The 16,229-nt window shown below is 32.9% G+C and overlaps 1 protein-coding gene across 1 annotated transcript; it reads right to left on the bottom strand.

Annotated features, from left to right (window-relative positions):
- Positions 1-5,077: 5,077 nt before the first annotated feature.
- On the bottom strand, positions 5,078-12,109 carry LOC127846990 (uncharacterized). Its single transcript, XM_052378468.1, has 3 exons — positions 11,960-12,109; positions 6,871-7,107; positions 5,078-5,476 (listed from the first exon to the last, which is right to left on the bottom strand). The coding sequence occupies exons 1-3, from the start codon at positions 12,075-12,077 to the stop codon at positions 5,292-5,294; spliced, it is 540 nt and encodes a 179-aa protein (XP_052234428.1). The 5' UTR covers positions 12,078-12,109; the 3' UTR covers positions 5,078-5,291.
- Between the last annotated feature and the right edge of the window lie 4,120 nt (positions 12,110-16,229).

A 16,229-nucleotide genomic window follows, 5' to 3' on the forward strand; every position in this document is an offset into this window, starting at 1 on the left:
TCCCAGTTAATTGGGTGAATTATTTGCTTACAACACGTGTGATTTATATTAAACAGAGAGTTGATTAGTTGAGCTCGATTGGTCGTTGTCGGCTCGGATACTACTTACAAGTACCCCGGGTACTCTTAGGTATACTTACATGTACCCCGGTTACGGTAAATATACTAAAACGTACCCGGGAACTTTAACGCTAAATCGGTCGTTGTCGGCTATTTTTTCTAAATTAATCGCGTTTACATTGATGTCAATTCTCTATATTATCGGGACTCATACACAAATGCAGTTTTTATTTAAAGAGAAGTTTGTTTAAGATAAACAATATATTTTTACGGCAATCGGTAGCGCGTTTTACAACATCGGATTTGGGCGGGAAAACAACTCGGGTACAGTCTCAAATCGACCGTGTACGTTTAAGTATATTTACCGTACCCTGTAAGTATACTTAAGAGTACCCGGGGTACATGTAAGTAGTACATGTACCCGAGCCGACAATGACCAACCGAGCGTTAGTCGAGCGTAATATTAACATTAGTCTTAACAGCTGAAGAGAGGCAATCGCTGCAAGATGTTTGATAAAACATGTCCTCATTTAAGCCTCATATACTAAATGACTACTTGTGCTGTGTAATTTGGGTATTTGTTTCGTCTGAGATCCAAAATGAACAGTTTATTGCTTCAACAAAGCTACAACAATTATTTTCAAAGAAAGACAAACAATAATATGCAATAATTCACATAGGTATTCTATGGAAATGGAATGCTGAGAATTAAATCGTATAAAATTTAGTTTCTTTCGAAATGATAATTTAGTATGATAGAATTTTATATCAATACGTTTGTGTTTTTTTCGTATTTTTTAACATTGCTCAAACAATCATTGTACTGTTTATGTGTTGAAATCTTTTGAATATATGGACTGTTATTCATTTCGTTTGCAATGTGTGCATTTATAAGCTTTCACACTGTTATTATCCGCACATTAAATTGTTGTCAACAAACAAATCTCTCGATGGATGACTAACTAATTATCAATTGTACATTGTAGAGTTCGATTTTGTTTATGTATGTTTGTATGTAGCTATGATTGAGTATCAATGGTTAATATGTCAGTATAAGACGTTAGTTCAGAAATTCAACAGGATAGCATCAGTTAATACATTAATATCCATACATACACCGTGCCTTTTTTCATCATAACGTCAAAGAAAGGTGTGTCGGTATTGTTGTCACAAAGTATAGTTTTATGTTAGACAATCTACCGAGTTCTTATAAAACATTCTTATGTCAAATAGCAACATATATGTGTCGTGGTTACACAACCATATACCGCAATATTGAAATTTTGGTATATAAAGAGGGTCAATTTGTGTATACGGCTGTTCAGCTAAATTCTAAGATAAGCTTTTTTATAACGTTTAGATATATAGCTATACTCATGAATTTAATTTTATTGTAACGAACTTTGAACTTGTGTTTTGCATTATCTAGTTGCGTCATCACTCCGAACTACGCATAAGTTTATTGAAAAAAACGTACTACGCTATATGTCTTGACTATACTAAACTGACAGGCAATACCAAATTTATATGAACATATCGATTGTAAGTTTTTTGCTGAAATCCCGTGTTGCATAAATGATAAATACAATAATCGTAATGTACACCTTTAGCGAACGCAATATATTATTTGAATGAGATAACTTTACGCTATTGTATAGATCTAACTTTTTATCAAAACAGACACAAGTTAAAAAAAACAGAATAAATGTTCAGAACAAAACAGAACATCGACGAAATATGATGATTATAAGATGACAAACTATTTTCCGCTAGTACTTTGGAAAATTTAATCGTTTTCAAGACATGGAATATTTTTTTAAATAAACGCTTTTGGACATTTAAGTAATCAAACGTGTTTGTTGTACCATAGAACAACAGTAAATGTATTTCAATTAACATTATTCGTTCATATTGATTTATGATTGAGAAAATAAAATGTTGTCATAACAACCTTAGGTAAGGCTTACCTCTAAGCCAGGTAAAGACCATGTTTATCTCAACTGTTAAAATATGCATAACGTCCCAGTTGTTGAATGTGTTATTTTTTATAGTTTTGCGCGTCGAAGTATAACCCTGTGGCCAACGTGACTAATAAGCTATTTATATCATGATATGTTTTGAAACTACATCTTGCTATCATTATAAAGGAAGAGTTGCACTTAGAGATGGCTGCCGTTAAGTGGACAAAAAGTTAAAGAGAAGAAACTGCACACACAAGATTTAAGAATCACTTATTTCCTAAAAGATCAAGCAGATTCGGCACAAGTTGGATAAAAAATTTGCCTTTAAAGGAGGCGAATTAGCGGACAGGGAGGTCGAGTAAAGCAGCCCTTTCAGGTATTATTGTCCATTCGCATCTCTGCATTACGTTGTCTAGATAATATGTTATCATTAAAACGATGATACGGTACAAAATTACGAGATGTTAGAAGATTTGGACAAGATTATAAAAGTTCATCATAATTAGAATTTTACAAACGTTTGTGCGCATTAATACACATTTGAATGTAACTGAAGGTTAATATTTCCATAAGCATTTATGTTTACATATTGTGATGAATATTCCAGAATTTTTACCAAAAAAAAAACATAATGAGGCCAATTTAAGCGCTTTGTATTTTTCAATTTGAAACCTTACATTTACAAATGTGTAAATTTAATTACAATATATTTTGTGTGCTCAAGAAAAGAAGAAGGCTTAGACGAAGAAGAAACAAGACGGGAGGACGAGGAGAAGAAGAAGACGACGAAGAAGAAAACGGGAAAGGCGACAGATAAGCAAAAGTGCTGTGAACGCGTTCGCTTTTTTCAGCAGTCATCGACTTTGTCGCTCCCAGTGAAGTGATATTGTACAAATAGTTGTGGAGTAAACGTTATGATATGTTCTAACATTGAAGTTGTTGATGATATTTGTTGCCGATATTTCACTTTAATTCTAATATGCATTATTTCTACTAGCAGAGTGTACACTTAAATATGCAGTTGTTAATTTTGATTAGGTGTTGTTGTCTGTATTGTTGTTTCACTTTATGAGCAGATGGTTAAATAAAGAAAAGTTTATATAGCGAGGCATAGAGAACGTTTGTGTGCCGACCTCTTCAGATATATTTTGTACCTGTTATTTAATTTATCGCATCATATTCTTATTTTAACAGCTGTAATCATGGAATACAGATCAGATAAGAAGACGTGTTTAAGTAAACGACAGTAACTTAGCTTGATAAATTGAAATACCTATGACGCTTATTGAATATTTTCTAATATAATATCCTAGAAGTCACGTTGCTAATCATCATGACCTTTTCGTATTTTATAAAGAGCATTCGATCAAGAATTAATTTTTCAGTTTATTCCAAAATCGATTTGAATTGTGGGATAAAATCCTTTTACGTTAATTTAAGTATCGTGGGCATATTTGACGGACCATGATAAGCTATTCGCTTTCTTTTATTTAACCATGAATGAAAACGGGACTTGTAATCATGTAACTATACTTACGTGCAGTTTTTTAAATAACTGTAAATGTGCTTTAATAATTACCGATATGCTGATGTGAAGATGCTTAATAAACTAAACATTTTATGATGCTTAATAACTTGACATTACTAATTTTATCTATTTAAATTACATGTTCTTGTGTTTAATGAAATGTATTATATATAATCATTATAAATTAAAAGAAAAAAAAATATTTACATTCATTTTGTTTCCGTTGAGTGAATCAATTATGGTGAATTACCCCCCTGTTATTTTCATATTATTTCTAACTCCCTATTTAATGTTTTGCTGTTGATCGCCTCCAAATTACAATTAACATTAAATAATTTTCTATGATTATATATATTATGTATGACCAATTATTCAAACGTTTAGTTTTAGGATTGTATCTTTATATTAGTGTATATCTCGTATTTCAACTTCATGTATTGAGATAGACGTTGGCCTGTCAATCTGTTGGATTGATTCTAATGATCTTGCAGATGTTAACCATACGATACACATCAATTCGTGGGTTTTAATCCTGACGCAACGATTTCGAATTTTCTTGAATGTGTCACTTAGTAAAGAATCAACAATTGTTCTTGTAATTGCAGTGATAAAAGGACTTAAATATTTGAACCTTGCATATGAACATTGGACCCTGGAACAGTAACGGCGCTTTGACTTTTCCAAATCCTGATTGGTGTAGAAGTAGCGCGTTCGATTTTACCATTTAAGGCGAAGAGTTCAAAATTCGGGGAACGCAAAATTTTTGTTCAAATATTTGCCATTTAGGTTATTAGAATTTAGAATTATTTTTCACGTTTTTCACGTTTATTTTGCTTGTAAAATACATTAAATTATCTTTTATTTATAACTATATTTGTAAAAATAAGTATCTTTGTGATGTATATTTCATAAATACCAAGTTTGACTCGGAACTCAAGCATATATTGATTCTTCCAATTTAAAAAAGTTATCTCAGATTTAAGTCGAAGAATTGTGCAGTGAAATACGGGCCCTGGTCTCTGCAAAGATAAACTCTTTAGGTATAAAGTGGGCTTTGAATCCAAGTTCAGATGCATTCAACTATAAAGTAGAAAAGTAATAATTAAACCGAATGATATTTTCTTGTATTTGATTTTAAAATGTTAAGCTATAATATTACTTTATGTTAACACTAAACTGTAACTGAGATGTTTAGAGCACCATATTGCCGATTTAAAATCCACATGCTCAGGATGGACTGCTCCGATAAATTGACCGAGTTTAATTGAGTGTTAGTGCTTTTGTTACGTGTTTTGTTGTCAATGGCTTTTGTACTTTAGCAGACACTTTGGCAATATGTCATTAGCATAAATCACAGATGCATGTCTATTTGACCGAAAACAATGGTATTTTGATCAGAATGCAGCGTTTACGTAAAAATACACCACTTTAACGTATTCTAAATAGTGATAGTTTAAGTCATCTCAACGTTTAACCTAATACCATCATAAAATTGAATTGCAACTTGATAGTAAATACTCACTACCATATGACATATCGAAAGCCTCGTTATATTTCCATTATTTCATTGTAAATGGTTAACACTCAAAAACTGTATAGGTTCGAGTATACGGAAGTAAGAGGAGCAACGGCGTATATATTTTTCATTAAAGAATATTGTCAATGTTATCACCAGCAGTTTACACACAAAATCGGTGAATGCGTGTAAACAGGTGTTTCACAAGCAAATGAAATCAATTGCATTTAGAAAACATGGTTCGCAAACACCAGAAGTGGGAGAAGGACGGTCGCCATGGTAACGTAGACTGATGAGCCTCCGTTGCATCCATCGGTGCTGCAGAGACACTCGGTCATTTCCAAGCCATACAATTCAATTTTTCGGCATCCGTTTGAACCAGCATTGGAAGTTAAACAACTTCGTGTCACGCCTATAAGAATAGACAAAAACATGAATAAATAGAATAAATACTCAAACGGGATATCACACCTCATTAAAATTAACAATAAGTCATTATCGTCCTTAAGCGCTCACCTTAATTCTTTGAAACCAATTGTTGAATATTTTACTGATAGAAAGTACACACTTTTAAGAGAACAATAGGGTAGACCCAAAAAAGGACATCATTTGTCCATGTGGCACGAATGCTCCTCAGAAGATTCCACTTTTGTCTCAAAACCTCCGTTTAATTAATACGCAATCTGTTTATGTCAGAATTTGACTCCGACCCTGAGTTTGACCTTGCCTTTTGAGCAGATGATACACGTAATACTTAATCTCCTCATGGTTTTCACTAATGGTAAGTTGTTTCACAATAAAATTATGATTGCGTTGCAACAGCTTGGAGAAGATTTGTTATAGCCAAATGTGACCTTTGACCTTTAAGAGTAACCCCGACCTCTGAAATATAGAGATACAGGTTGTTGTTTTTTATCTTCCGAAAAAGCTTTTTAATTGCCAAATTAACATTTGAAGTACGACTTTGACTTGTCAGGTGAGGAGACAAGTGCAACAAGGGACACATCGATTAATATATATATATATATATATATATATATATATATATATATATATATATATATATATATATATATTATGCCTCCCTCCCCCTTCGATGAAGAGGGGTATATTGTTTTGCTTGATGTCGGTCAGTCGGTCGGTCTGACAGTATACCAGTTCGTTTTTGATCAATATATATATATATATATATAATTATATATTTATTTATTTATTTATTTATTAATGTATTTATTTATGCCCCCCACTCTTCAATGAAGAGGGGTATATTGTTTTGCTGGATGTCGTTCGGTCGTTCTGTCGGTCTGTCTGTCGGTAGACCAGATCGTTTCTGAATAATAACTCGTTAACGAAATGACTGATTGGACAGATACTTCACATGTGCATTGGCACTGAACAGTAGATGACCCCTATTGAAAAAATGGTCACTAGGTCAAAGGTAAAGGTAACTGTCACAATAAGTTCTAAAATCGTTTCCAATCAATAACTAGTCAACAAATTCACCGATTGGCTTAATACATCGCATTTACATCGGCCTTAGACATTAGATGACACCTCTTGAAATTGCGGTCACTAGTTCAAAGGTCAAGGTCACTGTGACATTAAGTGTTAAATTGGTTTCCATTCGATATGTCATCATCGGATTGAGTTACGGGTGTCAAGACATTGTTTTGGGGTCGGGGGTGCTCGTTCTCCGACCGCGGAGCTGTTGTTGTTGTGTTAGGTTTGTGTTTGCTTTGTATAAGTGATGCAATTGTTGATATTGCTGCTGCATAGGACGTTGTACTTGCAATGAAATTCTCTTACCATTCACACCATGAAAGTTTCCTTTTGTCTTTTTGCACTGAGTACAGTTATCAAGGAGTATTTGGCCACTCTTGTCAAAATGATCATTACACGTGGCACCGCTGCATTCAAAACACTGAATGGCCGCAGGCCCGTAGTCAGGGTCTTGAGAAGGGGGTGCGAATTTTTTGCCGGGGAAGCGGATGTGCGGGAGGGGAAGTCTCCCTCCTGCAATAGGGCGCTTTGTAGGTCCTCCCTCTAGAAAATTTCGATAATGAAACATCATTTTATACGGTGTTTAACCCGACACTGGTATGCGCGCACACACATATGCAACAACAAATTTATAGAATGTTAAATTAACAATAAGAACGGTATAAAATATCATTATGTATTGGAATTTTGGAATCTAAGATAAAATTGGCGTGTTTTACCATTCCAACATTCTACCATTCATAAATCGAGCAAATCCAATGGAAATGGTTGCCTTATTTTACAAAACAATTGTTTGTCAGCTACTGTGGATAGTACCAGAGGCATAGCTTTGCTCTAAACGTGCTTATAGTGTATTGTACAACAAACACTGATTAACAAAACTGGACCTTCTCTAATCTGCATCAATACTAAAAATAGATCAAAATGGTACATCTGGTTAATTTAAAAAAAAAAAAAACTATTTTTAACAAATTAGTTATCTTTTTTCTAAACGTATTTCAGAAACATATAACACTTAATGCTTCAGTAAGACCCTATAACCACAAACTACTGGTCCTATGGTCTCAAAATCCTTAACAATGTATACCAGGACGTTGAAGAAAAAAGATGTACTTATTTGCCCATTATATGCTCAAGATCCGTCACAGTTGATGAACATTTAACGTTGACGCCCACCTGATCATATATTTTAATACATTATAACAACTGTTTAAGGGTAGAACATGCCCAGTGCCAATTTTGACATTAAGTGTTGGTATTCTACAAAAAAGCTACATTGCTTAGTAGAAATGATTTGTTTTCTTGTCATTCAAAAAAAAGTTATCCTGTCTTGACCATAGCTGATATTTTTGTTGCTGGAAACCCCTTTAGGGGATCCGAAAATGGTTGCACGGTGATATAACAAAACTACAACGCATTTTGTCGGAAATGCTGTGCACCATGTGTAATTGTTATAAATCGTGGTAAAATCAAAGTTATTAACCAGTGACTCATTAGTCTTCGGCAATAGTCATAGGGTGTCCTTTGATTTCAGTTATTTTCGGAAGCTGACATAACATTCCGTTAAAAATCATCTTAAATGTATTTTCATTTTCATAGGATTATTTATTCAAGTAAATCAAATTGTTTATAGGTAATTGTCGAAAAAGGTTATTGGACTGGGATTTCAACCCACAATAAGTGGGCTTCATCATTTTGTTATGATATCTGTTAAAGTTATAGCTTTTCTACAGACATAAATAACGATGACAAAAGTTTCAAAACAATCATTCACTATCAAATATCCTTAAATAAGTATCGATTTTATACGGATTAGGGTGCCAGGTTAATAATTTTTCATTATACAGAAAACAAATATCCATTTATAACAAAGATTCAAATTCCATTTCGCGCGGACCGGCTTCTTAGATCTTCTCAAATTTTGCTGTCAAAACTGCTGTTGATTTCAACAATTCTACGGTTAAAAATTGTAAATAAAAATCATGCGCTATCAAGGAAATGACTTAATCGAGATATGAATTATATGGTGACCTGTCGGTTGCATATTGAATACATTATTTTAACGCTTAAATACGAAGACTCACTGGGTTCCTGGAAAAATGAATAACCGTTTTTGCGTCAAATAAAGTTGTGTGCAACTTATAGTAGAATATTTTTTTACTTGTCAAAAAAGATTGGGTGCGAACGCACCCCCCCCCCCCCCTGGCTACGGGTATGTGGCCACGCAATACCCTGAAAAGACGTTATTTTATTATAAAAGTATAGTATAAAACCTACAACATTATATGGTGCATTATATATATTCGGTTAAAGTAGATAAATTTTGTACCAATGTCTTTTTTGGTTAATTAATGTTTGTATCCACGGTAACGAGATCTAAAAAGATCAGGCTATAATTTGTCCAAAAAAACTTAAAGCCACTTATATGTAAATAGGATATTTAGGATTGCGAAAATTACATAATGACATTAAACTTGTTTATACTCGCTTGAAACATGTGAAATATTTATTTTAGAGCATTTGTATCGGCTACTTTTTGTGTAACCAACCAATCGCGTAATTTTATTGTTCTCAAGTGAATCAAGCAATATCAACAAAATCCCTGTTTAATCATGACATTTACCTAAATATTGATTTTACTTGTTTATGTAAGGGGTACTACGTAAGTTTTGTTTTGTCCCAAATTATATATATTTCATCAAACTTGTCTGAATAAAACAAATTTAGGGTCAGATGTTTTGTTTTGTGTGTGTGGCTTTATTTGCAATTACGCCGCCAGCGCATCTGCATTCTAATTACTTAATTTTTACTTGAGTCAACAGTGAATATAATCACTGATATAACTTGTAACTTGAATTGTTCAGTAATTAATAAGCTTTAGGACACTAGTTTACATTGATATAAATACAAATGTAATGCATCATATTATACATGTAAAAATATTATAAAATCGTGTTTGCCGAAAAAAAATCTAAAAATGTCAGACATAAATTTTAGATTTAAACAAGTTTAAAAAAAAAATTTTTAGCCGATTGTCTAAAATGTAGTTCTTTGTATGTTCTTAGTATTATGCATAATGTTTTTGACGATATAATAACATGTTACAATAAGGAACCAAAACTAAACCATTAACCCATTTATGCCTAGCGTCTAGAAAAAAGGCCTTGGCAAACAGCGTAGACCCTGATGAGACACCGTATGATGCGGCGTCTCATCAGGGTCTGCGCTGTTTGCTTAAAAGAATTTATGTAAGAAATATTCTTAATATACAAATAAATATACTAGACATCCCTATTTTTTTAATAAATTGATCCAATTTAGAAGAATGGAAGAGTCCACTAGGCATAAATGGGTTAAAATAAAACAACGAATTACTACTACAATCCCGAAATTCCTACAAATAACGTGTCATTATAAGTGTATTTGTGTTAAAGTTCGACATCCAATATTGCTCTATCTTGTTTTGTATTTCCGCGTCATGATTTCAGAGGAAAAGTTGAAAATAAACATTATACGACATATATTGATATGAATCCCCTTTCGTTCGAAATAAATTCGCAGAGACGAAATAATTCGAGACTATACCTAAAACAATTTGTTACACAACAATAAATCCGCATGATAGCATATCACCGGTGATATGACATAAATATCCTCGATATATAAAGCTGATGCAACACACATTAAAGCATGTGATACAAAATATCTGACACTCGTTATTATTTCATACTCTGAATTAAACTCGTCGAGCAAATCGGCTGTGCATGTCATAACTGGATAAAATAGGTAAAAGTCATGAGTAAAACATTTTGAGAAAGAAACATATTTATAGACAATATTTTTTCTGAGAAAAAGTGACTTTTTTTTAACTTTCAAACCTGTTATTTACGTAAGTTGTTGTCGTTAAAGTCACACAACTTATTTGCCATATCAAATTAAGTATAAATAAGAAACATATTTCATCTATGCCAATAATAATACATCTGGTAGTAACAATGTAGATATCTTTTTTTGCGCTTTAAAACTTAAAAATAATCGCGTTTCTCGAAATGGACGTTTACGTCTAAAATTCCTAATTTCGATTTTAAAAGCGGTACCGTTTGAAAAATAATAAATTACTAGCTAACAAGGCTATAGATTTAATGATAATTTTGCACACTTTCAAATTGCATCTATATGTATTGATTAACCTGTATTTCATTTCAAAGTCATATGCAACGTGTATGACTTTAACTGTTCAATAATTGATGTATTTCAAAATTGTAATGTGGCAGAAAATTTCTTATGTACTTGAATTCCATACAATGACTTGCTCGGCTTATGACAATTCAAACTAGAATCAAGAATAGCATGGACTTCGCCACACTAGTTGATAGAAGCCATAGAGTAAAAACAATGTTACTTGGAGAGCTGTCTCAATATTGTATTTCAATTCCACAAAATAACATACATGCATGTGCATTTTAACATCTACAATACCTTTAACTAGTAATAAAAAATGTCTGTTTTACATTCGACGATATTCAACTTTATTTAAAGACTCATTTTATATTATACTAAAGAGTTACTGTCCTATGAATCGTTTCTTTTATCGGAAAATCGAATTTCTGATGCAATTAGTTTTAATATGACTTGATCTTATGTTAGTATAAGAAAATTAAAAGACGACTTAAAATGGTAAACATAAACACGGAGAATATGCAATAAAGTTTAAAATGATAAATCCAAGATTGGTAATCAAAAAATGACGTGATGTTCTGATTAATTCATCACTCGCTTCAATTTAACGTTTAACTAATATGAAAGCCATATTTATTTCAAGACAATACAATTTTGATGTTCCATATAAATAAACATACAAATTTGAGACAATACCCCGAAAAATACAATAACCCGAAACAAATACAGCGTTTTGTTGCTTTAAATTTGTCAAGGGTTTAAGTGTGATTTTGACGCGGCCCAGCCAGTTGGTCCGATACCAGTTGAAATATTTGATAAAAATAGATGCAAATAGATACAATTGTACAAATAATTTTCATGGACATAACCTATGAGAAACCTCTTCAAAACATGTCCCCCAAAAGCATCCGTCAATTAAACATATATGGAAGCAATGTTCACTCAAAATATTCGAAATATGAAAACATTAGAACATTTTATAAAGTATGCCAAAGAGACAAACAATGCAATGAAAATATTATATCGATCTTATTCATGACTTGTTTAACGTAAAGTAACTAACTACCACAATATTATGAACACAGGTCAGGACAATCGTGGTAAATATTAGTTTTTATCATATAAATGTATACGTTTGAATTAACCGTTTTGTTCTAAAACATGCAGTAACTCCATATTGACTATTAACACAAAGAATATCATAGTTTTGGCTTACCTGCATGGAAACAAATCGCAAAAGCGAGCGTTAACAAAATGTTTGTCTTCATGGCGTATGCGTGGTTCTCAACAAGGCTGTCCAAAAGACAATGATTCGCGCATGACAAATTGTGCATTCTTTAAAAAAAATGCAACACGAGGAACTTATTGCAAATTACAAGATGTCACTTAAAGCTAATATCGCTTTATGTTTGTAACAATATATAAGTATTTTTACTTTCATAATTTAAACAAAAATGATCGTCGTGTATGGCCTTAAAATGCAGAGAAGCCTTACGAATTTAACCATTTATTTACTTGATTATTAAACTTATGTTTTACTTGTATTTGTTTTACTTTTTCTGGATGGACTTAGTTAAATACATCTGTCATTTTATCTTAAACTAATATCTTGGACATTCAGGTTCTTGAACGCCACAATACGACTCAGCAGGCTTGATACTTAAGCCAAGTTATTTAAAGATCCATACAAAATGGACAAAATATGCTTGACACAAACAATAAATAGCGTTTCCAAAGTATGTTCTTATAACGAAAATAGGCAGCTTAAACGAGCAAATATGTTAAATGGGCTAAGTGTTTCGTCTGAATATTGTATCATACTAATGAAACGTGATTTCGAAGAAAAATAAATACGCAAACCCGGCTGCTAAAAACGCTAAATACGCACAATAGACTTTGTATTTCATCTTAGCATGCTACATATACTGCTATATAGGCTGCAAAATATGCATAATAAGCTGTGTATTTCAACCTGTTTATTTAACATGCTACATAGGCTAAATATGCTAAATTCGTTGCAAAGAGGGCTATTTATTTCATCTTATTAATTAAATATGCTGACTAGGCATAATATGCTAAAACTGTTTATTGAATCCTTTTCAGTAAACATGTTGAACCTTATGTTGATATGTACCTAATGGTCTGCTAAAAAGGATACTTCGTCCTTTTTAGTTGACATGCTTATCCAGCTAAGTTGGCTAACTCAACACACGTCAAATCGACGACCATACATTAACACAGCCGGACAAATCATCGATCGTCGTTTCATCGGTGCTTATTGTCACCTTCGATACGTTATATTATTTCAATTATTTTGTTCAAAGAATGGATTTGTTTCAAATCAAATTATTATCAGACTACTGAATTTACTTAACACTTTTTTCGGCCACTCCACGCATATTTGTGGGTTTTTAAAATGCAACATGTGCATGCAAAAAGAAACAATTGCTTCTATCGAATGAGTACATCTTGCTTTCTGAATATGTTGTTCGAATTTTCTGGAATTTGCAACGTACAACAAAGGATTGTCGGAAAAGTACATGCATTTTCTGAAAATTCTCTTCCGTGTACGGGATTGTAGTTCGTATATAGGATAAAATAGAATACAATTGCAACAGTCAATCATGCAACATTTCACAATTCATCCGCTTCGAGTAAGTGCTATTCAAGGATCTATGCTTTGTTCAAATATCACATCTGCTAATTTCGTACTTTGACACATACGCTTTGAGTTATATAATTTTCCTAGTTTGAACAAAGTGAATTAGAGGAAAAATAATTTCCCTTGAATACGATAAGTCGCCGTTAGAGGGCGTTGTAGAAAGGTATATGCGGGTGAACGCACGAGGAATTGTCATTCAGCTTGGCGATACTGACCGGTTTTAAACATTAATTTTCCTAAAGTTTAGGTAAAGGGCTGTGAATGACAAGTTTCTTTATGAATATATAGTTGATTACAGTGTTGCATATTTGTAAAGAACATCGAATGTATATAATTATGTCTTTTTGTATGATGTATAAACGCATTACGAATTGCATTGTGTCATCCGGTAGTAGGCAGGCTTATCCAATATAAAAGCTGTTTTTCTCACATGTTTTGTTTTCATTTGAGAGAAGACGTTCGGGTTAGAGGGAATTCACTTTCCTCGCTGTAATTATCTTTAATATCGAGGGTAAACTATTGCAGTTCGTGGAATGATTACTGTTTGTTGCTTAATTAAAATCTGAGCAATATTTTTACTGTTGGTCATTTCTACAATCGTTTTCAATTTAAGGATAGATATATCTAGCCGTGGTTGTTTTGACAATCAAAAAAGATTACGTTACTGTTTCTGCAATGTTGTCGTCGTTACTGTGTGACATTAAATTGACTTATATTTCGCTTAAACTAATTGCTGTGTCTTAATTAAATATGATAATATTCTTAGTTTCTAAGGTCAATCTGTAGGCTACAATCAACCGGAAATTTTTTTCGTCTTCAACTTACCTTGTATCACAAACTCTGCAGTTACCCATTAAAAGGGGCCTTTTTCGCAGATTTAGGCATATTTTGTAGTTTGTCATTTAATGCTTTATATTGATAAATGTTAACATTGGATCTAAAGGGCGTAAGTAAAAAAATCAAGAATTAAATTTAGACCATTCGGCCATCCGTGCTCAATGACAATAGTATTTTATACTTTATATAAGCAACCCTCGTAGTTTCATCATACAATATAACGACAACAACCGAACTCTCAGAAAACTATTCAATCGTTTCGCATTGCAACGTTTTATAATTTTCAGGTTTTTAAATCGTAAAATGATGCATATAATGGCTATTTTAGAGCATGGTAAACGTTCATTATTACTGTTACCTCACAAATCATAGCTACAAAGAAAATTTGCTAATATGAAACAACTTTTTTTTATTTTGTCAATTTACCAAAACGTGAAAAGGCCCCTTTAACAGACACATCAGTATACCGACTTGTTATAACTAGCAGAGGTAGAATGCCACAACTTAATTGCCATCATATTGTGCGTTTTCTACATTAACCTTTAAATAAACAAATTGTTCAACACAAACATTTCTCTTAAAAGTAAGTTATCCGCTTCGATATGCTGTACATCAGCTTCATTTTATAATGTAGAAATGATTGAAATACGATCAAATGCTAAAAAGGGGTAATACATTTTGATTCACATGATAAATTAGGCCTTGGGTATACTTGGTGACAAGTATTCCAGATTGAACATCGGTTTGGTGATTCTATCGTCAATCTTGAATACCTGTTTGGAGCTTCTATCGTCAATCTTGAACGGCTATTTGGTGATAACATCGTCATTCTTGAACATCTGTTTGGAGCTTCTATCGTCAATCTTGAACGGCTTTTAGGTGATTACATCGTCATTCTTGAACAGCTGTTTGGTGACTATATCGTCAGAGGTGGACACATGTTGGGTGATGCTATCGTCATTCTTGAACAGCTGTTTGGTGATTCTAACCTAAGTCTTGAACAGCTGTTTGGTGATTCAATCGATAGTCTTTAAAAGCTGTGGTGATTCTATCGTCAGTCTTGAACAGCTGTAAGGTGATTCAATCGATAGTCTTGAAAAGCTATTTGGTGATTCTATCGTCAGTCTTGAACAGCTGTTTGGGGATTCAATCGATAGTATTGAAAAGCTGTTTTGTGATTCTATCGTCAGTCTTGAACAGCTGTTAGGTGATTATATCGTCATTCTTGAACACATGTTTGTTTATCTAAAGTCAGTCATGAACAGCTGTTTGGTGATTCTATAGTCTTAAACAGCTGTTTGGTGATTCTATCGACAGTCTTAAACAGCTGTTTGGTGATTAAACCGAAATTCTTGATATGTTTGGTGATTATATTCTCCGTCTTGAACTGCTGTTTGGTGATTCTATTGTCATTCCTGAACATTTGTTTGGTGATTATATCGTCGATCTTGAACACCTGTTTCGTGATTGAATTGTTATTCGTCAACAGTTTTTTGCTGATTCTATCGTCATTCTATAACACCTGCTTGATGATTCTATCCTCAGTCTTGAACAGCTGTTTGGTGATTTTATCGGCATTGTGGTACACCTGTTAGGTGATAAAATCGTCATTCTTGAACAGCTGTTTAGTGATTTTACCGTAAGTCTTGGACACTTGTGTAGTTATTCTATCGTCATTCTTGAACAACTATTAGGTGATAATATCGTTATTCTTGAATAGCTGTTTGGTGATTATATCGTCAGTGTTGAACTGTTGTTTGGTGATTCTTTTGTCATTATTGAACAGCAGTTTTGTTATTCTATTGTCATTATTAAACAGCTGTTTGGTGATTGTATTGTTTTTCTTGAACAGTTTGTTTGTTGATTCTATCGTCAGTCTTGAACAACTGTTTGATGATTCTATCGTCAGTCTTGAACAACTGTTTGTTGATTCTTTCGCCAGTCTTTAACAACCAACTGTTTGTTGATTCTTTCGCCAGTCTTTAAC

Source organism: Dreissena polymorpha, chromosome 10 (assembly GCF_020536995.1).
Source record: "Dreissena polymorpha isolate Duluth1 chromosome 10, UMN_Dpol_1.0, whole genome shotgun sequence".
NCBI classification, from domain to species: domain Eukaryota; kingdom Metazoa; phylum Mollusca; class Bivalvia; order Myida; family Dreissenidae; genus Dreissena; species Dreissena polymorpha.

Coding starts and splice junctions, on each gene's coding strand:
- LOC127846990 (XM_052378468.1), bottom strand. CDS start 12,077: ATGCACAATTTGTCATGCGCGAATCATTGTCTTTTGGACAGCCTTGTT. Junction 7,108..11,959: donor TGCGATTTGTTTCCATGCAG/GTAAGCCAAAAC, acceptor GAAATTTTCTAG/AGGGAGGACCTACAAAGCGC. Junction 5,477..6,870: donor AAACTTTCATGGTGTGAATG/GTAAGAGAATTT, acceptor CTATTCTTATAG/GCGTGACACGAAGTTGTTTA.